This window comes from Balaenoptera musculus, chromosome 18, assembly GCF_009873245.2.
Source record: "Balaenoptera musculus isolate JJ_BM4_2016_0621 chromosome 18, mBalMus1.pri.v3, whole genome shotgun sequence".
NCBI lineage: Eukaryota > Metazoa > Chordata > Mammalia > Artiodactyla > Balaenopteridae > Balaenoptera > Balaenoptera musculus.
In genome coordinates this window covers 4,167,190-4,192,590 of record NC_045802.1, presented here as the reverse complement: position 1 = coordinate 4,192,590, position 25,401 = coordinate 4,167,190, and the positions used below count along the sequence as shown (strand labels likewise).

At 39.6% G+C, this 25,401-nt stretch overlaps 1 protein-coding gene across 3 annotated transcripts in view; it reads left to right on the top strand.

The window, feature by feature from the left end:
* The first annotated feature begins 9,556 nt into the window (after positions 1-9,556).
* Positions 9,557-25,401, top strand: part of LOC118884006 (phospholipid-transporting ATPase IB-like) — a 99,309-nt gene continuing 83,464 nt past the window's right edge. For 2 of the 3 annotated variants that reach the window (XM_036831265.1, XM_036831267.1), the window contains exons 1-9: positions 9,557-10,038; positions 16,048-16,175; positions 17,204-17,281; positions 19,862-19,950; positions 20,227-20,268; positions 20,721-20,796; positions 21,809-21,914; positions 22,488-22,570; positions 24,387-24,436. In XM_036831265.1, the coding sequence (XP_036687160.1) occupies positions 9,798-10,038; positions 16,048-16,175; positions 17,204-17,281; positions 19,862-19,950; positions 20,227-20,268; positions 20,721-20,796; positions 21,809-21,914; positions 22,488-22,570; positions 24,387-24,436 (893 nt within the window). In that variant the 5' untranslated portion in view covers positions 9,557-9,797. Of the gene's footprint in view, positions 10,039-16,047; positions 16,176-17,203; positions 17,282-19,861; positions 19,951-20,226; positions 20,269-20,720; positions 20,797-21,808; positions 21,915-22,487; positions 22,571-24,356; positions 24,437-25,401 lie in introns of those variants that run through there. The other variant, XM_036831268.1, reaches the window with a different exon arrangement.

Here is a 25,401-nt window from a genome sequence, read left to right as displayed (position 1 = left end):
TAGATGTTGCTTTTAAAGTATTCAACAGGGAACAACAACAGAAGAAAGAAGATGCAAAACGAAAGGCCACTTCTTTGGCAGTGTCATTGGATTCCCGGAAAGCGAGTAACTTGAAGAGAGGTGAGCCCGCATCGGGGAGGGAACAATGTGCTTACTGTGAGGACGAGAGACACTGGAAAACAGATTGCCCTCGGCTAGAACAGAAGAAGAACAATGAAAGACAAGGGCCTCTCATATGGTACAGAGGAATATTGAAGAGGCTCGGGGGCTCCTTGGACTTGAGGCACCTCATTCCCCACAGGAACCTTGGGTAAAACTGACCGTGGGGAATGAGCTGATTAACTTTCTGATAGACCTCACCCTGATGTTTTTCACCAGAATAGCTTGACATCAGAGTCCCACCAGAATGCTTTAAGCCTACAGATGGAGCTCATGAAAATCCAACAAACGGAGACAGAGCTCTTTCCCCCAGGGTCCTAAAAATAACCCAAAGACTGCTGTCAGACCTCCCCAGATGGGGACTCAACACAGGAAACTGCCCCACCCAGGACTGAAAAATAGACTTTCCTCAAATTCCTTGAACTGCAAGAAATGTCAGATAACCTGCTAGTGTTTGTGTGGACACTTTTTCAGGATGGGTGGAAGCATATCCCACGGACAGAAAATCTCTGAAGTGGTTAAAGCCCTTCTTAGGGAAATTATCCCCTGATTTGGATGAAGGCATTAAAACTACATTCATCCTGGAGACCACAATCAACAGGAAAAAACAAGAAAATGAATCATACATTAAAAAGGAATGTCGCTAAAACATATCAAGAGACATTTAACTTGGGATAAGGCCTTGCCATTTGCCCTGCTGTGGATCAGTGGCTTCCAGAAGCAGGCTTAAATTAAGCCCTTTGAGAATACTGTATGGCAGGCCATTGCAGGTGTGTGCCCAGGCAGGAGAATCTATAAATGCTAAAGACCTAGCGGTAGCCAATCACACTAAAACTTTGGGCACTATTTATTCATGAGTTTACCTCCAGCAGGTCTGCGCATCCAACCGAAGTAGATGGGAATTCCATCTCCATTGCCCATTGGAGAAGGGGCAACCAATTTGTTTGTCTCCAAACAAATAGCACAGGGATTTAGTATATGTATTGGGAACCAAAACCCCAAGGTCAATTATGAATCAGACAAAGTGTTAAGAGGTTTCATTGGGTTCAATTAGTTGTGGATAAAAAGGAGTGATTAAAGATTCTAAGGAATATTCCTCACCTCTGTTCAGCAGAATGGTCTTCATTCCTTTTCCAACAAGACTGTGGAATGGACATTGACAGTGGGGGATTGTAATAGGGAAGAACTTTTTGTATTCTATTACAAGTTAATCACGAAAGGGATGTTGCTTATAAGCTTAAATTATACATAATGATCTGTTTCTGGGAACCCTGCTTCCCAGGTGATGAGCATTAAGCTAAAATACCTTTGGCTCACAGGGAACATCCTGAGCTGGCCCACCTGTGAATGACTGCAGGGAGGAAGAAATTAACATATCCCCTCCAGAGGCTGACGGGAACCAGGAAGTGTTTGACTTTATTCCCTCCCATTTTAGTCTAAAAGGAGCCTGAATTCTAACTCAGGCTAGATGGTTCTCTGGGGCATGAGCCCGCCATCTTCTCTGTCTGCTGGCTTTTTGAGTAAAGTCACTATTCCTTGTCCCAACAACTTGTCTTTCGATTATTGGCCTGTCGTGTGGAGAGCAGTATGAACTTATAGACTCTGTAACAAGTTCACACATCTCTCCAGTTTTCAGGGTGGCAATTTGCCCATTGACTTCAGTTCTCTGATGGAGCTAAGAAGAGTTGTTGATTTTTCAATTTGTTCAGCTTTCTTTTCTTTGTAAGGATAAAGGTCTTGACTGCCAAATTCTTTACATGTTACACCTGAACAACTGGTAAAATAGATTCTTTGAGGATGTCTTCTGTAGACTACCATATTGTTTTTGAATACAGTTCTATTTTTATCCTTTCTCTTTGCTTTGTTTCTTTTTCTTGCCTTATTGCACTGATTTAAAATCTCCACTACAATGTTGTATAGATGTTGTGAGAAAGGACAGCCTTGAATTGTTGCCAGTCTTACAGAGAAAGCATTCAGTCTCAAGTAAGTATGATATTTGATGCAGGTTTTTCATAGATATCCTCTGTCACGTTGAAGAAGTTCCCTTTTCTTGGTTTGCTGAGAGTTTTTATCAATTGATGATCAATTGATGTTAACAATTGATAACATCAATTGATGGTTAAAATTTTGTCAAATGCTTCTGTATCTATTGACATTATCACAGGGCTTTTCTTCTTTAGTCTTTGATATGATAAGCTATGTTATTTTACTTTCAAATGATTCAACCTTGCTTTCTAACCCTAACCCCACATGGTCATTATTAGTTTCCTAGGACTGCCATAGGGAAGTACCACAAAATGGGTGACTTAGAACAACAGAAATTTATTGTCTCACATTTCTTGAGGATAGAAGTCTGAAATCAAGGTGTCAGAAGGCCATGCTCCATGTGAAACCTGTAGGGGAGGATCATTCTTTCCTCTTCCAGCTTCTCGTAGCTCCACACATTCCTTGGCCTGTGCCAGCAAAATTCCATTCTCTATCTCCATCTTCACATGACATTCTCCCTGTCTCTTCCCATCATCTTCCCTCTATTTGTGTGTCTGTCTGAGTCCAAATTTCCCCCTTTTATAAGGACACTAGTCATATTGGGTAAGGGTTCATCCTAATGACATCATCTTAATTTGGTTCAATCTGCAAAGAACTTATGCTATGATCTTAAATGTTTGTGTCCCCCCCCTTCATATGTTGAAATCCAAACCCCCCAAAGGTGATGGTATTAGTAGGTGGGCCTTTGGAAGGTGCTTCATGAAGGTGGAGCCCTCATCAATGGGATTATTGCCTCATAAAAGACGGTCCAGAGAGATCTACAGCCCCTCTTCCAGGTGAGGACACAGAAGCTCCAGTTATGAACCAGGTGGATGGTCCTCACCAAAACATGACCATGCTGGTGCCTTGATCTTGAACTTCTCAGCTTCCAAAACTGTGAAAAACAGATTTCTGTTGTTTATAAGCTACCCCGTCTATGGTATTTTGTTATAGCAGCCCAAACAGAATAAGACAACTTATTTCCAAATACAGTCAGCCACATTGAGGTACTGGGAGTTAGGATATCAATATATTTTATTTTGGTGGGGAAACACAATTCAACCTATAAAAGTCATGATGTACAATCATTTCATATATTGGTAGATTTAAAATATTTTGCTAAAGATTTTTGTATCCATATTTATAAAATATTTTGTACCGTTTTTGTCTTGTAATGACTTTGTCTGCTTTTGGTATCACTATAATGTGGCTTCATATAATATTTTGGGAAATGTTCCTGCTTCCCCTCTTTCTTTTCTTTGGCTGATTTTAAGATTTTCTCTTTGACTTTGGTTCTCTGTATTTACTACACATCTAAGTGTAATTTTGTTTTTATGTATCTTACTAAGATTTACTGGTTTTCTTGCCTTTGTGGAAGTGTCATAGCCATTGATTCTTCACGTGTTGCCTCTGGTCCATTTTTTTCCCCTCTCCCTCTGGGACTCCAATTAAAGTTATGTTAGATCCTTTCACTTTACTTACTTGATCTTCTAAGTTCTTTTATGTATATTCCATTTTTTTTCTTCCACATGCTGTATTTTGGGTGATTTCTCTGATCTATATTTCATTTTATTTTCATTTTCAGCAGCATCCTATCTTTTTCCAAATTTGTCTTAATTTTTAAGTTTGACCATGACTTCCCCTATCTCTAGATATTTTATTTGATTCTTTTTCATACTTGCTGGGTTATTTTTCATAGTTTCTCTTCATATAGGTAGGTTAAAGCTTGTGTTTTTTTTTGTACATAGTTAAGTATGGTTATTTTCTTTCTAAAGAAATCTGTATCTTCTAATTCAAGCATCTATACTTCTAATTCAAGCATTGGAAATCTTCAGTGGGTAGTTTCCACTGTGTTTGTAATGTTTCTTACTTATGATGCTTTGCTTCTTCTTCTGGCGGTATATTACTTCTTTCCCTTGATAAATTTGTGGGGATTCTTTGAGGCCTTGGATGAAGGTGCTTTTCTTCTGAGTGGTTTCCTATTTGCTTCTATATGTCACTTATAGCACTACCAATTCTGAAATTTTTTTTCATTATCCCACCTCTGCCATATTTTGTTTTTTTGTATTAAAAACAATGAATTGTAGTTGATAATGTTTTAGGTGTACAGCAAAGTGACTCATATATATTCTTTTTCAGATTCTTGAATATAGTTGCCTATGCTTTACAGTAGGTCTGAACCATTTTAAACTGACAAAGTTTGAGTTTTCTTGGACAACTCTGGTGATGCCAGTTTAGGTTATTCTGCTATAGAGCCAAGCCATCAGAGATCATAGCCTTCCAGGATGGGTTCTTTCTCATGGCCTTCCAGGATGGGTTCTTTCTCTATCTCTCTCTTCCTCTCTTTCCTTCCCTCCCTCTCTCCCTTCTTCTCTTTTTCTTTCCCTCTTTCCTCCTTCTCTCTCCTTCCTCAGGAGAATGCCAGGGCACGTTTTCCTGAAGCCCTAGGGGAGGGGTGAGTGGAGAATGGAGGAGGTTTCTTCCTAGCTCACCCTGACCCCAAGATGAATCTGTGTGACCATGGGGTTCTATCGGATTCCCCACCTTGGGCAGGACCTGAGACTTGACATATATACCCCCTGTTTCTCTGTATTTAACTTTAGTAGGAATTGGCAAATTTCATCAGAGGGAAAGTGCTTTTTGAATTTTTAACCTATTTTTCTTAATTTTTTTTTTGCCTTGATTGAATTTTTGCCTGATCATAGCTCTTATCTTGACTATTCAATGCATTTAAATAGCTTTTTAAATTTTTATTTATTTATTTTTGACTGTGTTGGGTCTTCATTTCTGTGTGAGGGCTTTCTCCAGTTGCGGCGAGTGGGGGCCACTCTTCATCGCGGTGCGCGGGCCTCTCACTATCGCGGCCTCTCTTGTTGTGGAGCACAGGCTCCAGACACGCAGGCTCAGCAATTGTGGCTCACGGGCCCAGTTGCCCCGCGGCATGTGGGATCTTCCCGGACCAGGGCTCGAACCCGTGTCCCCTGCATTGGCAGGCAGATTCTCAACCACTGAGCCACCAGGGAAGCCCAAAAAGGGGGTATAAGTGAACTCTGAGTGATCTTATATACTGTTGCTTTTAGAACTACTATTTGAACTTCAGAATAACTTGTGATTGTGAGTGGGAGGAAACAGTTTTTCAATTAACTTTTTATTAATGGAAAAAAGACATTGATTTTTATTCTGTTAGTTTGCTTAAGGAAGCCCTTGATCTTACACTTGACTATTTGCATGTCTGTTGCTATCTTCTTTGCAAACTTGAAAATGGAAAACAGGTTTAGAATTTGTTAAATATATCATCTTTGTAAAAATAATACAGAAAATTATTTTACCTTCCTCACTTTCCAAATACCACCTTTATCCTCACTGCTAATCATAGTAATAGTTTGGTACCTACCAGATTTTTAAAAATTCAATTATAGACTTCTGTTTCTGGGAAGATGGAGTAGACATTCTTTTACCTCTTTTTCCTGCTAAGTACAAGTAAAGACTTTGGGCATTATATAGAAAACAAACATAAGAAGACTTTGAAAGACGGAGAGAAGGAGGCAGATGGCAGGACCTTGGAACCCAGGGAACAGTGTGGTGGTAAGTTCCCTGGGTTTTTCTTTCGCCTCGTTTATCTCAGGCTTGGAACTGAAGAAACTGGAAATGCAGAAAGACCAATGGACACAGACAGAAGAAATGCCCCCCAGAGCCTTTTTCTCTAGTCAGAGGACCAGGAAGTGGGCAGCCTAATAAGACAGAAAACTTTCAGACAGCAGCCACTCTACTCCAGCCAGACAGCGTAGCCGAGGTGTGGCCCCATGCGCACCCACACCAGCAAAGGTAACCTGCGCAGCCTAGACTTGCACCTTTACCAGGCTGTGATGAGGCCCCCTGCCCCCCCGCAAAGGTGGTGTCAGAGAAGGCCGAGGAGGGAGCCAGGGCCTTCATTCAGTAGTAAGGGCGGTAACGAGGCCCTCCCCTCTTTCACAGTGTCCGTGGAGACCGTGTGGACAGCAGTAACCGAAGCATTTCAACCCCTTCAAGCCCAGGAGGTGTTTCTGGAGGCCTCCAAAACAGGGCAGCCGGAACTCTCAGCCTTGCCTTGCTATTAGAGAACCCTCACCCCTTGGCCCTCCACAGAGGCCAAGTTTGCAACTTGTACGCTTATCCCCCATCACGCAGTAACAAGACAGCAACCTTGTCCCCTGTCAGAGAGGTGCCAGAGGAAGCCGTCTAAGGTTTAAATGATACCCGGCGTCTCGTAACATACCACCCAAGCGGTCCGGATCTCAGTCAAGTTACTCACCGCACCCCAAACCAGGAGGGTCTCAAACTCGATGAAAACAGACAGCCACTGATGCCAACACCAAAATAAGAGAGACATAAGCGTTATCTGACAGAGACGCTAAAGGGTGCTTTAGAAAAAAGCTTCCATGAGCAATCAGAAACATGCCTGAAACAAAACTGTCGGCAAAGAAACAGAAGATACAAAGATCCAAATGGAGACTTTAGAACTTAAAAACATAATAACTAAAAAACCCCCCAAAAACCAGTGAACCAAATGAAAAAAGCTCCAGGGATGGGCTCAACAGCAGAATAGAAGGGCCAGAGGAAAGAATCCATGAATTGAAAGATACACAATAGGAACTACCCAATTTAAACAAGAAAGTAGACTGAAAAAAAAAAAAAAAATTAACAGAGCCTCAGGGGCCTGTGGGAATATAACCAAAGAGCTGACACTCATGTCATCAGAGAGGAGTCAAAACTGTACAGAAAAAAACCCAAACCAACAATCCAATTAGAAAATGGGCAAAGGAGACCTTTCACAGAGGAGGATATAAAAATGGCAAATGAGTACATGAAAACATTTTCTACATAATTAGCTATTAGGGAAATGTAAATTAAAATCACAGTGAGGTAACACTACACATCTATCAGAATGGCCAGAATTAAAAATACTTACAACATCAAATGCTGGTGAGGATGTGTGGAGACTGAATCACTCATACATTGTGGGTGGGAATATAAAATTGTACAGCCACTTGGAAAACATTTTGGCAGTTTGGTATAACTATTATGCAACTATCATATGACCTAGCAATTACACTCCTGGGCATTTATCCCAGAGAAATGAAAATATATATTCACACAAAAACATTTATACAAGTGTTTATAGCACTTTTATTAACAATAGCCAGATCTAGCAGTACATCATTAGTACTTATTTTTGTTTGTTGATCTTATATCCAGCCACCTTATTAAACTCTTAAACATTTTTATGATTTTTAAGTCAAGTGTATAGGATTTGGGGGGCAGTAGATCCTTTCTTTGAAAGTTGGGTGGTTTTTGGTCTTTCCTTCCCGATAGTAGTAATATCTCATTTCTTTTTTTCCCCCATCTCGTCTCTGGAAACTCCAGAGCAATTGAAAATAAATTTGGTGATAGAACCTAATCTCATCTTTTTCCTGACTAACTAACATGGAAGTACTTCTAATATTTCAAAGTTAAGTATGATAGTTGTTCTTGATTTTCATAGATACCTTTTGCCAAATTTGGAAAGTTTTCTTATATGTGAAGCTTACTAAGAATTTTTTTTTTCCTGGAATGCATGTTAAATCTTTTACTAATTTTTTTCAGCATCTATTGATGTGGTAAATGCTTTTTCTTCTTTATTTCATTAATGTATCACTCTTGAGCATCTTTTTTGAGTTTGCTGGTAATACATATTTTCCTCTTCTGGGAAATATGTGTTCATGCTGGTTGTTCATTTTTCTACTGGGATATTTCTATTTCCTTACTGATTTATAGGATTTCTTCATGCACTTTTAATACCTATTCTTCTGTCAGTTGTATGTGTTGCAAATGTCTTCTCCCAGTTGGTAACTTGCTTTCAGACTTTAAGGTATCTTTTGATGAACAGAAGTTCATCCCAAGCTGTTTCAATGTAGATCTCTTGAGTGTCAGAACTTTTAAGACCTTGTATACATGCCTGAGAATATTTGTACTAAACTTTCACATTTATTTGGTATTTGGAAAGATGTAGCATTCTAGAATTAAAGATCTTTTAATTAAATACTTACAAAATACACAAAGAGGATTTAATTTTTATTGTTAGACTGATGACAATTTGATTCCTAATTCTCTTGAAGATCTGCCTTTTCTCTCTGCAAGGTTGAGATTATTTTATTGGAATGCAGCATTTTCTCGATGAGTGGTTCTCAAAGTGTGATCCCTGGGCCAGCAGCATCTCCATCCTCTTGGAGTTGTTAGAAATGCACATTGTGGTGCCCTACCCCAGACCCACTGAGTAAAACAACTTTGGGGGGTGCAGCCCTGCAATCTGTATTTTAACAAGACCTCCAGGTGAATCTGATGCACACAAGTTTGGAATCATTGTTCTAGATCCTTGCTACTCAAAGTGTGATCCCCTGTTCAGTATCATCAGCTACAGGCTCAAATATATCAAATATTACATGGTGTTTGATTATGGTGATTATCATTTCACCAACGGTATTTCACATAAAGGTGATGAAAACTTAACTTTCGTACCTCTTTTGTCCTTACTGAAATTATTTGCAAAATGCTAGTATGGCAAAACCTTCTAGCAAAGTTTATGTTAACGTTTAATGTATATTATTTATTATCTGGTAAGTACAATACATTTTCAGACACTGACTTTCATAATCTTCTTTTGTTAACTATTGGAGACATTGAACTTTGCCATGAAAATCCTGTTTTCGTTTTTCCTTTGATTTTATTTTGTAGGCTTTGTTAGAAACAGCTAAAATGCAAACAGAAAAGCAATTGTCAAGCCTATCTGGAAAAATAGAATGTGAAGGACCTAATTGTCATTTCAGTAGCTTCACTGGAACCTTGTACCTAAATGGTAAAAGGTATCATATTTTCCTTCTCAAACATTTTTTTGTCCACTTAACTTTCCCTGACAATAACTTTTATAGTCACCCTAGGTATAAGAGAGTTTTACTCTCTAAAATTTTTGATCCACGTATCTTTGGAATGGTGAGAAATGGATGACAAAGCAATTTTTTTCTATGCTCTTTTAGAAATAGATACTTTCTTTGAAGACACATTTGTTTTTATTGCTATTTGTCCAAATAGTTGAACTTGACAAAGGAAATACACATATATGTATATATATACAAATATATGTATGTATGTATGGTGAACGCCTAGGTTCATTTTACATTGTGAAAAGAAGAACTTCTTTGGTAGTTTGTAAATGTTCTTTTTTATTTTTAGCCCTGTTCTAGTTGGGCCTGACCAGGTCTTGCTAAGAGGTACACAGCTTAAAAATACTGAGTGGATCCTTGGCATAGTTGTTTACACTGGATTTGAAACCAAATTCATGCAGGTAAATAGTCTATGATGACAAATAGTATTGCTAAAAATGATAACAGTTTGTTTTTTTTAGGAACCCTAGGATTTTGAGGTAATGGATCTGCTGTGTGAATATGTTTTCTATGAACTAGAGAATCATGCTTCAGGAACCGAGGTGGAAAAACCACGCTCATGTAACCATGGTCACACTTTCAGTCCGTTAGTGACTTCGCCAAAGACCTATCCTACTTCTGAACTGTTGTAATTTTTGACCTCCTCTCACCATCAGAATGCTTTCCACTGTAATCCACTGGTTTTGTTTGTCGTCCTTTTTGGTGTGTGGTCGCACGCTATTGCGCAGAACGCAGTCGAGTCACCCCCTCAGGAGATCCAAAGTTGAGAACGTGACCAATGTGCAGATCCTGGTGGTGTCCCTGCTGCTCTTGGTCATGTCCTTGGTGAGCTGTGTGGGAGCCACATTCTGGAATGACAGATACGGCAGAGCAGACATCTGGTACATCGGGAAGAAGGGTAAGTGCCAGAGCATGGCAGGAAGCCGCCATTTTTGGAAATTGTACTGCTTTTATTTTAAAATTTTTGTTTATTTTTTGGTTGCATTGGATCTTCATTGTTGCATGCGGGTTTTCTCTAGTTGCGGTGAGGGGGGGCTACTCTTCGTTGCAGTGCGTGGGCTTCTCATTGCGGTGGCTTCTCTTGTTGGGGAGCATGGGCTCCGGTAGTTGTGGCACGCAGGCTCAGTAGTTGTGGCTCACGGGCTCTAGAGTGCAAGCTCAGTAGTTGTGGTGCATGGGCTTAGTTGCTCCACGGCATGTGGGATCTTCCCGGACCAGGGCTCGAATCCCTGTCCCCTGCATTGGCAGGCGGATTCTTAACCACTGTGCCACCAGGGAAGTCCGTGTGCTGCTTTTAAAAGTGACTTTTTTTTTATTTTTATTTATTTATTTTTTTTAATTTTTTTTTTATTTTTGGCTGTGTTGGGTCTTCGTTTCTGTGCGAGGGCTTTCTCTAGTTGCGGCAAGTGGGGACCACTCTTCATCGCGGTGCGCGGGCCTCTCACCGTCACGGCCTCTCTTGTTGTGGAGCACAGGCTCCAGACGCGCAGGCTCAGCAATCGTAGCTCACGGGCCCAGTTGCTCCGCGGCATGTGGGATCTTCCCAGACCAGGGCTCGAACCCGTGTGCCCTGCATTGGCAGGCAGATTCTCAACCACTGCGCCACCAGGGAAGCCCCTAAAAGTGACTTTAAAGACTTAACATGTTTTGATTTAAAAGGGGAGGCTCTTGTTCTAACTAGTGTGTGGTGGTTTTGCTTTGTTTGTTTTCAGAAACTGAGGGTTAGTGAGTTTTAGAAATAGAACATTTCCTTCTTAAGATTTTTTGGGAAAGATTGTCCTGCCAGTTTCATGTAATCCTGGCATTCTGGAATAAAGCAGAGGAGAAGTCAGGGCAGAGGCATGAGATTGAGTCAGTTGGACGAGGGCCACGCCTCTGCATCTGGCACTCAGTCACCAGAAGAGCTTGGGCGAGGTTTTCACTTCTCTGAGCTTTGCTTTCCTCACTCAGAAGTGGGGATGATAGCTGCCTCCTTGAGTGAGTGCGATGAGTGGTGCCAGGGAAATGAGGACAGGGAACACTGAGGGCATTCAGCGGCCAAAGTGTCCTTCTGTCACTAAGAGGCTTAAAGGTAAACTGGGATTGGGCATTCGAAGTTCAGCATTTTTGTTTGTCTTCCTGTGTTTTCAGAGTAAACCATCGTACATCTTTCTGCCTTTTCTAATCTATCACCTGAGGATTCTCTATTGCTCTAACTTCCCTTGAGAGGATCTGTTTGAGAGCATTTTAGGAATAAAAGGAAGGTATAGACTTTGTAAATGTTTGGATCACACACCAAGGGTTCATTCTTATGCAGTCCAAGTTTCTAGATGTTACTTGTCCAGTTTTGATTTTAGGCTTCTAGATTTTAGATGAGTTTTAAAAAATAATCTCAATTTAAATTTGCTTGTTTAATTTTCTCTAGCCCAAGAGTGTGTATATTATCCTATTTTGAAACAGACATAAAAGCTTACAAAAGTCACTGATATTTTGATCTCTATAAAATGCATCAAGTTCTGCATATCATACAAATGACCTTTTCTTCCCTTTTTGATGAGACTTCTTGAAAGAAGAGACAGCCCACAGTGTTTCCATTCTCTCACCTCCTGGTCGTTCTTTTTGATGTTGTTGTTATCTCTCTTATTTTTTTTTGATTTGAATTTTATTTTATTTTTTTTATACAGAAAGTTCTTATTTGTTATCTATTTTATACATATTAGTGTCTACATGTCAATCTCAGTCTCCCAAGTCATCCCCCCCCTTCCCCCCTTGGTGTCCATACGTTTATTCTCTACATCTGTGTCCCATTTCTGCCTTGCAAACGGGTTCATCTATACCATTTTTCTAGATTCCACATATATGCGTTAATATACGATACTTGTTTTTCTCTTTCTGACTTACTTCACTCTGTATGACAATCTCTAGGTCCATCCACGTCTCTACAAATGACCCAGTTTCGTTCCTTTTTATGGCTGAGTAGTATTCCATTGTATATACGTACCACATCTTCTTTATCCATTCGTCTGTCGATGGACGTTTAGGTTGCTTCCATGACCTGGCTACTGTAAATAGTGCTGCAGTGAACATTGGGGTGCACGTGTCTTTGTGAGTTACGGTTTTCTCTGGGGATATGCCCAGCAGCGGGGTTGCTGGGCCCTGTGGGAACTCCCGGTCATTCTTGAGCCCATTTCAGTCTGCTGTCTACTTCAACCACGCTACTGAAATTGTTGCTCGAGATTAGGAATAAATTCCTGACTACCAAACCCAGTGGTCATTTTTTCTTTTTTTTTGAAATAAAGACTATTTTTAATCCACAAATGCATTTTGTTTCTCAGTTGCTAAAATGAGTTATCCATAAAACCTCTGCAGCCAGATTCCTGGGAGATTTTTGAAAGGAACATAGGCTCAGCTTTCAATTACCCATGTTCCGCCCCCCCCCCCCCCACCAACAGTGATCATTTTTAAAGTCACTATCTAACTGGATTTCTGCTGCTTACTTCTGATTTTTTTAAAAAACCATCTTTTCCCTATTTGATTCATAGAAACCTTGATCTACCTTTTAAATGCCGGTGTTTTCCAGGATCCTGGGGTCACCAGGAGTTCTTCAACTTGGGTCCATAAATCCTTGAAATATCATGAAAAATTTTATTCCTATATGTGTGTGTGTTTTTTTTTTTTTTTTTTTTTTCTGAAGGAGAGTCTTCATCAGCTTCTCAGGGTGATTTTCTTTTCCAAGATCACCCCTTTAAGAGAGCTCATCTCTTCTAGTAATTTCAGCTGTCGTCCACCTGTTGATGTCTTCTTGTTTGACTCCAGCTCAGCTTTCTCTATGAATTATTAACTCATTATTGCCCAGACATTGCTCTCCAGATGTCATGTAGGCTTCTTACCTCAGTGTGTACAAAGCAAAATTCATCTTTTTCCCCCAAACCAGGCTCTCTTTTCAATATTTTCCATTTAAGTGTGGTACCAGCATCTGACAGTCATCCAAGCTGGAAACATAAAGGTCACACTTATCTCCTTCTCAGTTTGCTCCTCTCTTCCCCACTTCCACCCCCATGGCTTTCATCATCCAATTAGTCCCAAGGTCTTGCTGAGTCTACCTTTCCAATCTTTTCTCTGTAGGCTCTCTCCTCTTCATCCCTGGACTACCACCAACGTTTCCTAACTGATTGCTCAGACCTCAGTCAAGTTCTACTCCGATTCATTCTTCACATAGTTTCCAGAAGGATGCATATAAAAAGTAGTAATGAGTAAGTGCGGTGGATTCAGTGATGTCTTAGTGCCTGCACTGAGTTGGTAAACTACCATCCAACGGCCCACTGCTTGTTTTTGTAAATAAAGTTTTATTGGAACACAGCCACACTGTGTTTTTGGGTTTTTTTAAAATTATTTTATTTTTTTTAATGTTAAAATTTCATGTTTTTTTTTTTTAACATCTTTATTGGAGTATAATTGCTTTACAATGGTGTGTTAGTTCATACTGTGTTTATTCATCTGTGTATTATTTATTGCTTTTTCATGATACAACAGCAGAGTTGAGTAGTTTCAACAAGACTGTATGGTCCACAAAGCCTAAAATATTTACCATCTGGCTGTTAGAAAAAGTGTCTTCCTGACCCCTGGCCTACAGGGTCCAGATAAATCTCCTGTCACGTGGCATGTCATGACTTTTATAAGCTGACCTTATCTCCATCACTTGATACCTCACCACTTCTTCCTTAGCGCTTAGTCTCTGTTCACAGAGGACCACTTTTGTCTTTTTCACCATTCTTCCATCCATCAGCCTGTTGATCGTCTCCAGGCCTCTAGTCCAGTGCTCTTTCTGCTTCACATGTGTGTCTGGACACCTTTCAGACCAAGATTGAAGCATATTGCCTTCTCTGGTAGCATTTCCTGTGACTTACCTGCCCCCCCCCTCCTTTCTTCAGTTAGGAGCCCTCTTTGGCTTCTATAATGATATTCTTAATTCCATTTCCATGTTTCGTAATTATTGTCCCTGCACCCTCCAACTAGGTTGTGAATTTTTGAGGGCAAGAATCATTATATCGGGCTTCCCTGGTGGTGCAGTGGTTGAGAATCTGCCTGCTAATGCAGGGGACACGGGTTCGAGCTCTGGTCTCGGAAGATCCCACATGCCGCGGAGCAACTAAGCCCGTGAGCCACATTTACTGAGCCTGTGCGTCTGGAGCCTGTGCTCCGCAACAAGAGAGGCCACGATAGTGAGAGGCCCGCGCACCGCGATGAAGAGTGGTCCCCGCTTGCCACAACTAGAGAAAGCCCTCGCACAGAAACGAAGACCCAACACAGCCAAAAAAAATAATTAATTAATTAATTAATTAAAAAAAAAAGCTTGATAGCAATAATTTCAGATGCTACGATGCCTCCAATGCAGTACCCATATTTCTAAAAAAAAAAAAAAAAAAAAAAAAAGAATCATTATATCTTTAACTCCAAGAGCAGTGCCTTTTCCTAATAGGAACTAAGTAATTAATTTATTGGCTAAAATAAAAAATTTTAGAGCTAAACAGAATTTTATACTTTTCTAGTCCAACCTCTTGTTTTACAAAAGTGAAACAGATTCTCTACATTTACTGAAAAGCACAGAGGAAGTTAGTGGCTTATTTGGAATAAGAACCTGTAATTGAGTCCAACTACATTACTCTGCCCAGGCTATTCTAATCCAAGAGAAGAAAAAGATATTGAGTAATTAAAGTTATAACTGTATTTTTAGTAATTATTAAATTTAGCAAAGCACTAAACATTTTGTCTGTTTCTCTGTCCATAAAATGGTCATAGTAATATCTGCCTCTGATTTTCTTAAAAGAATGATTTATGACCATAAAGTAATAGAGTAACTATAAAAGTATAATCGTGGCAAATAAAGGAAAATGAGTAAACTCCAGGTGATAAGAGTTTGAATATATGTGATGGATGGTGAATGGAAACTGCTTTTTAGATTGATGGCATTTAGAAATCTAGATTTTGCTAGTATCGTTCTAAATTACAAATATGCTCCTGTTTAGAAAAATGAATATAAAATTTTAACTTAAAATTATTTTATTTTGTCTATATTTATACAGATTTGTGTTTAAACTAATCTTCTTTACAATTTACTTTGTGTTTAGCTCTTTTCAGTTATTACCCCTCCTCCCATAATTCAACCATATAAATTTAATGTGTAAGACTGAGACGCAAGTTTTCAGAAAGACACATGTAAGGCAGTGTGTATATCCTCTGAACACTTTCTAGATATTTTTTTAGTAAATTTCCTTGAAATTAGGTTGAATTCTTACTGGAAAATTATTCTCTCAAACATACTACCTCTTTGAAAATGAGTACGTCACTAGCATCGTATTACAAAGCATCATATTCATTTTTTTTGAGGGGGGCTTCCCTTTCCTTCTTTCCCTGAGTTTTAAAAATCATTATAATATCTCTTTGACTTCAAAACTACTGTTACTTCTAGCTAAAAAGTCCTCCTCATTCCCTCCTCCTCGTTTCCTTTATTTAACAAGTTCCCTTCTTCAATGCTTTGCTCACCAGCTTCTCCAAGACCCCTTTCTGCGCCCCCATCTTTGTGTTGTTGCTGCTACACTCCATGTTCAGCACTTCATGGAACTCATCCTGCTGTAGTTCCTGACTCGTCCTACTTTTTCAAGCTGCCTCCAAAGTTCCCTGAGGGCAGGATCTGTGTCTTACTAGAGCTTGTATCTCCATGCTTCCCATATGCCCTATGATTGATACCTGGTTGGTTGGTGCTTAACTAATATTTTAAAAACCATTTTATAACTGTGTCCACTTAATTATACTTTTAATAATTTTCATGGAGAAAAATTCCACAATTTAAAAATGTCATAATGAAAACAAAGGTGGATAAGGGTATTACCTGAAGCTGCAATGTGGTCCCTCTCATTTTCTTCCACAGATTACGACTGCCACAGCTTTGGGTTTGACATTTTGGCGTTCGTCATTCTGTACCATAATTTCATCCCCATCATTTTGCTGGCCACTCTGGAAATTGCGAAATACATTCAGGCCCTGTTTATAAACTGGGTGAGTATTAAAATCAGGAAGTTAAGAAAATTCTCTCTTGAGCTATGGCTTTGGTTTCAAGAATCAGTGTAACTGAGTTTTTGTGACGGGGCCAGTGCAGCTGCTGGGCCAGCTGTGTCTTGGACAGGAGAGCCAAGCACAGGTGTCACGTTGACTCAGCAGTGCCTGGGTGCCTCTGCATCACTCTTGAGGACACCTTTTATTTTTCCCATATATTTTTTCTAGCCGATAAGAAATATTTAAGAGAGAGCGGCTTAGTAGCAAGTGTAGAGAAATAGTCAACCATTGAAACTTAAGATACTCACAGAGGAGGAGAGTCCAGTAGACTTACAATAGATTTACAGAGCTTGGCAGGAATGACAGAAACAAAGCCGTTCCAGAGTTCCTTCAAATTAAGAAAAAGATTTCTTAGGTGACAACCATGTGTTGACTGAAGTTAATATTTCGTAAGTTGTGACTGAACAAATTTTCCAATTTGAATGTGGGGTTGTAACTTTTAGTTGTTTTTAAAAATATTTTTCTTTGAAATAAAATTCTTGCTGGATGTCACCTGAACATGATTCTCCCAGTAGGTCAATGAACTACCATCATTTGGAAGGGAATATTATTTTAGCAACCACAAAATTAGACAAAGTCCTTTCAAATATTTGTGTTCTCATTTGACTTTTGCAGTAGCTCTATGAGTAGTGCTGCGAGGTCCCTGTTACTGCTCCCATTTGGTAGATGTAGTAACTGAGACGCACTCAAGGCCACACAGCGTGTCTGAGGCAGAGCCAGGATTTGAAAGCCACGTCTTCCGGATCACCTCGATGTTTGTTTCCACATGGCTTTGCTTCTCCTGAATCGACTGCCAACCTATGTGAGGAACTAGCACATACGGGTCCAAAACCAAGTATTCTAGACTCTCCACTGTGAATTTTTTCTAAATGTCAAGCACATTGGAAGATCAGTGGCAGTATGGATTTCCTGAAAAAATTTTGAGCCTAGTTCTGATTGTGTGGCTTGGCTATTTTGTTTGTTTCCTGCAGGATGAAGATATGCATTTTACAGGAAATAATGTCTACGCCATGGCCAGAACATCCAATCTCAATGAAGAGCTCGGGCAGGTGAGGGCCTCTCCAGGGCTGAGAAGTGTGATGGGAGCTTCACAGAAGGTGGATTCAGGGAGAGCATGTGCAGAGTTCAAGTGCCAAATTTAGCCACGGGCTATAGATAGTATGACACCCACGTGGAGCTTCAGAAGTACAGTTTGTTCAAATATTAATAATATTGCATTCATGGGTTGCAAGTAGAACAGACCAAATACAGGTTATTATGCACTTATGAAAGAGTGGAAGAGCTGGAGGGACAGGCAGGAAAAGCTGCTGGGAGCTCCCAGGGTTTCAGTTAGCTTTGAGGGAGCCACAGGGACCCTGGAGCCTGGGGGGTGGCCGTGATTATGCTTCCCTAAGGCAGGTGACCCATAGGGAAGCATCCAGAAAGTGCTGCAAAATTTCATACCTGCCACACCCATGCATCCGCCCACAGCTGCCAGAAGGGAAATAGTAGAACTTCTAGTTCTTTACTGAAAATTCCTCTCAATGGTAGAATCTAACCTGCTGACAAGAGATTGGGAGAAACGTAGCCTCGGGCCTCTAGACCCTGCCATTCAATAGAAAGAGGCAGGAATGATGCCAGGTTACCAACAGACAGATGTTGGTTACCTTTTAAATGACACTGGCATCTTTACAAGTTAAAATTCACTTTTAAAAACTGCCACGAGTTTTTGTCAATTATACTACAGTAAAGCTGAAAAAAAAAAAAGGTACAACAACTCTCACAGTTGTATAGTACCTAAAAGGAGAAAGACTTGTAATTGTTACTGTTTTTCTTTCTACTTTTTGTTCTCAATATATTTTTTTTCACTAGATTATGATTTTCCATCTTTCAATTAATTGGAGGCCACATATAAATTATGGTGAAAGGCAGAATTTTGGAGTTAAACTTTCTGAGTGTGAATCCTGGTTTCACCATTTACCAGCAGAGACAAGGACACCACAAGAAAAGAAAATTACAGGCCAGTATCCCTGAAAAACTTGGATGCAAAAATCCTCAACAAAATATTGGCAAATCAAATTCAACAATACATTGAAAGGATCATACATCATGATGATTTATTCTAGGAGTGGAAGGCTGATTCAACATCCACAAATTGACCAGTGTGATACATCACATTAACAAAATGAGGGAGGGCTTCCCTGGTGGTGCAGTGGTTAAGAATCCTCCTGCCAATGCAGGGAACATGGATTTGATCCCTGGTCCAGGGAGATCCCACATGCCGCGGAGCAACTAAGCCCATGTGCCACAACTACTGAGCCCGTGCTCTAAAGCCCGCATGCCACAACTACTGAGCCCGCATGCCACAACTACTGAAGCCCACGTGCCTAGAGCCCATGCTCTGCAACTAGAGAAATCACCACAATGAGAAGCCTGGGCACCACAATGAAGAGTAGCCCCCACTTACTACAACTAGAGAAAACCCTGCATGCAGCAATGAAGACCTATTGCAGCCAAAAATAAATAAATTAAATAAAATTTTTAAAAATGATGGAGAAGAATCATGTAATCATCTCAATAGATGCAGAAAAAGCATTTGACAAAATTCAACATCCATGTATGATAAAAATGTCAACAAAGTGACTATAGAGGGAACATATTTCAACATAATAAAGGGTGTATATGACAAGCTCACAGTTGAAATTATACTCAATGAAAAATTGAAAGTTATTCCTCTAAAATCAGAAATAAAACAAGGATGCCTACTCTCACTACTTCTATTCAGCTTAGTATTGGAAGTCCTAGCCACAGTAATTAGGCAAGAAAAATAAGGCATCCAAATCAGAAAGGAAGAATTAAAGCTGTCTTTTTTGGTGGATGACATGAAATGTACAGAAGACCCTAAAGACTCCACCAAAAACCTGTAAGCAATAATAAATAAATCCAGCAAAGTTGCATGATACAAAATCAGTATACAAAAGTCAGTTGTTTCTAAAAATAAAAACAAATAAATGTTTTTGAAAGCTTATGTGAAAGCTTCTGCCTTTTATTATCATTTCTGGTGACTTTATTTAACAAATAGTTAGTTGGTATCCATCTATTCTTTCTGAATAATACAAAGATCTTAAAACTGTTTAACTCCACGTTGCTTTGCAGTATTTGTTGGACAGAAATGATCACCTACAGAATTTCCATTTGTCTTTAAAATGAGTATTATACTTGTGATCATGATTAAAATGGCTTTGGGTTTGGTTTTCTTTTTCATCTGAGATATACATATATATATATCAGTATATCAGTGTCTATCTACTTAGTATTTTCTAGGTACTTTTAATGAGATTTCTTGTGGCAGGAAAATGAACTTAGACTTCTGAATTTCTTAGGTTTGATGACTTGAAGTTTACTTTGTGTATTACCATAGAATTTCACCTCCAGTGTACAACAAAGAAGAGTATGGCTTCTTAAAGAAATAAATATTACATATAGAATTCTTATAGACTGAACTTCTTGTTTTCTAAAAATTCACGTAATTTGAGGATTTAAAGAGAAAGAACACCATCTTTGCTCTCTAAATACATTTTAAATTTATGTTTATCGTGTTAATTTTTCTTTGTTTAGTTAAATTTAAAATGTATTTCTTCTTTGCATAGGTGAAATACTTATTCTCTGATAAAACAGGGACCCTTACATGCAATATTATGACATTTAAGAAGTGTACCATTGCTGGTATAATTTATGGGTAAGTGTTTTTATTGCCATACTCTATTGGAAGTTCTCATTTTTTTTCTTAACAAAATTAAGTAGCCTTTATTTACTCCAAAACCTATCTGAACCTATAATACTATAGCTATATCTGAATGAGATAATGAGATTGCAACTTAATGTATTTTATATGAAAACTTGCAGTTTTTAAAAAAATATGGTTTATGTCTGCTTTTATACATGATTAGAATTCCTAAAGAGTTTTATATTTATAGCATGTAACCATCATATTTCCTCTCTCATTTTCCCTTAGAAATCATTCAGACAGAAGTGCTGCTGGTGAAGAAAACTTAAGGTAACTAGATACGGTCTTTTCTCCTTTGCCTCTATTCCTTTCCCTTGTGGTGGACTTTTTATCAGTGCCAGCACACTGGCGTGTAATAACACAGCCCCCTTGTCCACACACCCAGTGGCAGTTCCCAGGAAGCTCCCCTAGATCTTTCCCATGGGATATTCAAAGAACCCAGAATCTAGTCTTCAATTTACTGCTTTCGTGGCAATTTACTCTGCCTCAAACTCCGTATAATTGTACAGTTTTCAACACAAGTTTAAGCATTTTCTAATGCCATTTTGCAGCTCAAGACCTGGGAGGATGTATAATTTGACAGAACCCTAAATATTTACTAGCTGGAAGTGTGACTTAGTGAAAACAGAAGATGGGACTGTGTTTGATTTAGATCTGCTTGATTATTGACTGGTACCACCAGAAACTTTTAGTTAAAATGAATCTTATCTATCCTTCCTCAGTCAGTCACCTTGTCCCGTCCCAGAGTCCTATGAATTCAATGACCCAACATTATTGCAGAACTTTGAGAATGACCATGTAAGTCTGCTATTTTCCCTCTAAGTCAACAGGGTAATGCTATATAACTTTATATAGAAAACCATGCATATGGTTTTCTAGAAGGAAGAGAAAGTCTTGAAAAGTTTTGGTGTTAATATAATAAGTAAGGGATTTTACACCAAAATTATGAACTGAGGCCTGAACTTGAGTGTGAGTGAATTCAGACATTATACAAGAATTTTCTACTGTGTAGCAATCTATGAAATCCTGTCTCTCTCTGCTTTTAAACTCTTTGGTTCTATTGTATGCTACCAATATCTGCACTTATCTATTTTAAGATGTTGATCTACCTGATTTGAAATCTTGATCTTAAAAATAAAAGTGATCTTTCAAAATGCAAACCTGTACATGTTCTTCCTTTGCTTAAGACCCTCCCAAGGACTGGACCACACTTCAGATAAAATCCAAACTCACTACTGTGGTCCTCTCTCTCTCCTCCCTCATGCTGTATCATCGAGCCTGAGGCTCAAGATGCTGGGGTCATGTTTGTCTTGAAGCTCCTCTAACAATGAATCTTTGTCCTGACTTTGGGGCCTGGGAAGGTGCTACAACCTTTGTCTGGTGTGTGCCACCACACAGGTACACTAACACTCGCAACTAACCTTTCTATTTAGGGCTTAATTTAAACATTTAAATATATATATTTTTCCTGATCACCTACCTAAAATAGGCCCCTGTCTTCTCTATCACATCCCTTACTTGTTTCCTCCAGCTTTGAGAGAGCCCGTCTCCCCAAGGAGAACAGAAGCTCCAAAAGCGCAGGTTCCCCCTGTTTTCTCTGCGGTCTCCCAGCCCCCTGCACTGTCCCTGACTCAGTACCCTCTCCACTCCATTTTGAATGGTATGGTTTTTAGCTGGTGCCTGACAATATGGACCTGAAGTGAAACCTCAGTTGGTACTAACTGCAGATTGCATGCGACTCCTGCGTGATGCGGGGTGGAGGGGGGCTTTGCGTTGGAAGACGCTCACTAGCTCTGTCCCTTTCTTACAGCCCACGAAAGACTATATAGAGGAATTTCTTACCCTGTTGTGCGCGTGCCACACTGCGGTTCCAGAGGGAGACGGAAATGATATAAGCTACCAGGCCTCCTCCCCAGGTAGGTGCTGTGTGCACGTAGAGACCTGGCAGGTGATGGGCCCACAGAAGAGCTGATGCCATTGCTGGTCCCCTGATCACACCTGCCTTTCTCCTTGCCTGAAACTCTCACCGGTTAGGGGCCATCATGTACAGTGCAGCTCTGAGCCGCTCTGGGGCTCCCACTCTCCACACACCCCGAAAATGCCTCAGAAGGCTGGCAGGGGATGGCTCTTGGAGCAGGGCTCAGTGACAGGTTATAATCAGTAACACGGCAGGGGTCAGGGTAAGGCCCTGCAGCGGCTGATGGAGGTGCTGCTAATGGCATGGAGAACAAACAAGACCGCAGTGAGCAGGGAGAACGTATTTTCCTTCCAGGCTGGCGAGTTAGTCCCACTGACAGAGGCCCTGTTTAACCACATTTCCTCTTCCGTGAGCACTCTGCCACCTAGAAGCACAGATAAGTGCATTTGGGTAAAAAACCCAAGTGTAAGAGAATGACATGATAGTTTAGTGCTGGAGGAATCTGTATTAAATTAAATTCAGCGTTAGTACATTTGCTTGATCTCCATTAATACAGACCTTTTATTGACAGATGAAGCAGCTTTAGTGAAAGGAGCAAGTAAACATGGCTTTGTTTTCACTACAAGAACGCCATACTCTGTCACCATAGAAGCTGTGAGTAGTACTTGATACATTGTACTTTCTAGCAGTTACACGCACCTGCTCACCCAGAGAGACACGTGTGTACAGCGGTGCGGAGTAGGAGCTCGGAATCCAGTGCCCAGGATTCCCACCTGGCTTCACCCTCCGCAGCCTTTATTCTGGGGCGTGCTCCTTAACTTCTCTGGGTTTGCCCCAGTTTTCTCATCACGTATGCAGTAGGGTCCTTGCGAACATTAAATGAGTTAGTATGTGTAAGGTAATTGACATTAATGCTTGGTGCAGAGCAGGTGCTCAGTAAAATTGAGCTATTCCCAACCTAAGTGTCCATCAGTAGACAAATGGATAAAGAAGATGTGGCACATATATACAATGGAATATTACTCAGCCATAAAAAGGAACGAAATTGAGTCATTTGTAGTGAGGTGGATGGACCTAGAGTTTGTCATACAGAGTGAAGTAAGTCAGAAAGAGAAAAACAAACACCATATGCTAACACATATATATGGAATCTAAAAAAATTAAAAAAGGTTCTGAAGAACCTAGGGGCAGGACAAGAATAAAGACACAGACGTAGAGAATGGACTTGAGGACATGGGGAGGGGGAAGGGTAAGCTGGGGCAAAGTGAGAATAGCATGGACTTATATACACTACTAAATGTAAAATAGATAGCTAGTGGGAAGCAGCCACATAGCACAGGAAGATCAGCTTGGTGCTTTGTGACCCCCTAGAGGGGTGGGATGGGGAGGGTGGGAGGGAGATGCAAGAGGGAGGGGATATGGGGATATATGTATACATATAGCTGATTCACTTTGTTATAAAGCAGAAACTAACACACCATTGTAAAGCAATTATACTCCAACAAAGATGTTAAAAAAGAAAAAAAAATTGCTAACATAAAAAAAAAATTGAGCTATTCCGAAGAGTTAGAATTGTCAGACATTTAAGAAGTAAACTAATTTTTTTCCTATGAAGAATCAAAATGTTTCTATTTTTTGGTGAGTTCTGTTTTTATCAATACGTTGATTTATTCATTTTGTTACATATACCCTTGTTCTATCTTGATGACCACTTACCACAGGCCTTTGATATTATGGGAAAAAAATTGAAGCAATGTAAGCATGGTGGCCAATGCACTGTTTTTTTTCCTAGTAATAATGCAATGGTGAGAGATGCTTACTAGACATTGAGTCCTTGCTAGAATGGACTGATTAATTCATCTTTATGTCACATAGATATATATATAAATATCATACATCACATTTGGACTTCTGCAGTGTTGAAGCTGAGAGCTGGTAGATGCAGAGATAAATTGATCATGGTTACAGGAATTCAAGAGGCTGTAGCTGGAAAAATTTAGAAAAGAATGCGTGTTTCATTGATATATTTTTTTGGCATGCCACCTCTTTTCATGTTTACCTCTTCAAATTATCTAAGCATTAATGATTTTATTTGATCCGTGCAATTTTATTAAAAGATTTATTTGCTCACATTTCTCTCTGCTGATTTTCTCCCTTACTCCATGTAACCTTACAACATGAGAGTGTTTATACAATTTTTCTAATCGTGCGGATTTTAGACAGAAGAGAGAGGTGTTTCAGTCTTAAATTGTCACTATCAGAAGCACTTTTGCCAATATTGCCCAGGTTGCAAACAATATTCTTACCAGAGGAGGGCACCATTATCTCATCAGACTTGCAGGAAGATTTATATTTTGAAAAAGAGACGTATTTGGAGGGTAAAACTTGTTTGTGATTGGGAGAGTGAGTTATTTTGTGAGATGAATACTTTTTTCCTCAGGTAAGAATATGTTGTCTTATCTTCCTGTAGATGGGAGAAGAATTCACATTTGAAATTCTTAATATCCTGGAATTTTCTAGGTAAGCTGCCTTTTCATTCTATTTGTGTATTTCCCAGGGCTCTTTCTGTGGCTATTCAACTGAGATTTGGCAATGTAAATCAAAACCTTAATACAGAATCCTGAAATTCTAGTTAGCTAGATGGGCAGATGGGGCGGGACAAAGAGGCTACTAGCAAAAAGTAGATTGTTTGGGACAAGGACATCTTCCTTTGGGGGACCCCTGGGGTCTGTCACTCAGGTTACCTCACTAGTGCTGACCAGGTGATTCCACACTGACTGGTTAAGATTAGATTCCTGGGAGAGTCTGAAATTGCAGTTAGGTCAGGTATTGAGTCTCGGCTTGGGGATGTGGGCTGAGGACACGACTCCATTTTGGGCCTATTGTCTCTTTTTTAACAAATGGATATTGAACATTATTTTCACAAATAAACCAAAAACTGTTTCTTTAAAAATAGACAGTGAATTAATTAATTTTTTCCCAAACAATGTTCATCCTTCTTTCCTCTTACACCCCAGTATCTGTGGCCTGATTCCCCAAAGCATGTTGTCAGGATACTGGTGATGATTTTATTTCCATTGGATTTTCCTCCAGACTCATGAAGTCATATCTCTTGGACCATTTCACTATTTCTAATGTGAAATTTGAAAAATTAGAAAAGGAAATTAATAAGTAAATCGTTCATTCTTCCTAAAGCCAGATGATTTCTTTTTAATTGTATTTTTAAAGCCTTGTTTCCCAATGACATTAAAAAAAAAAAAAAACACCTTTAAACCTCAGAAAAGTTGTTGTTACCCCCTCTCTAGGAGAGATTTTTTTTTTTTTTTTTGGCCATGCCAGGTGGCATGTGGGTTAGTTCCCCAACCAGGGATGGAACCCATGCCCACTGCAGTGGAAGCACGGAGTCCTAACCACTGGACAGCCAAGGAAGTCCTAGGAAAGATTTTTCTAAGAACTTCGTTACAAGAAAATACATCTCAGTATTC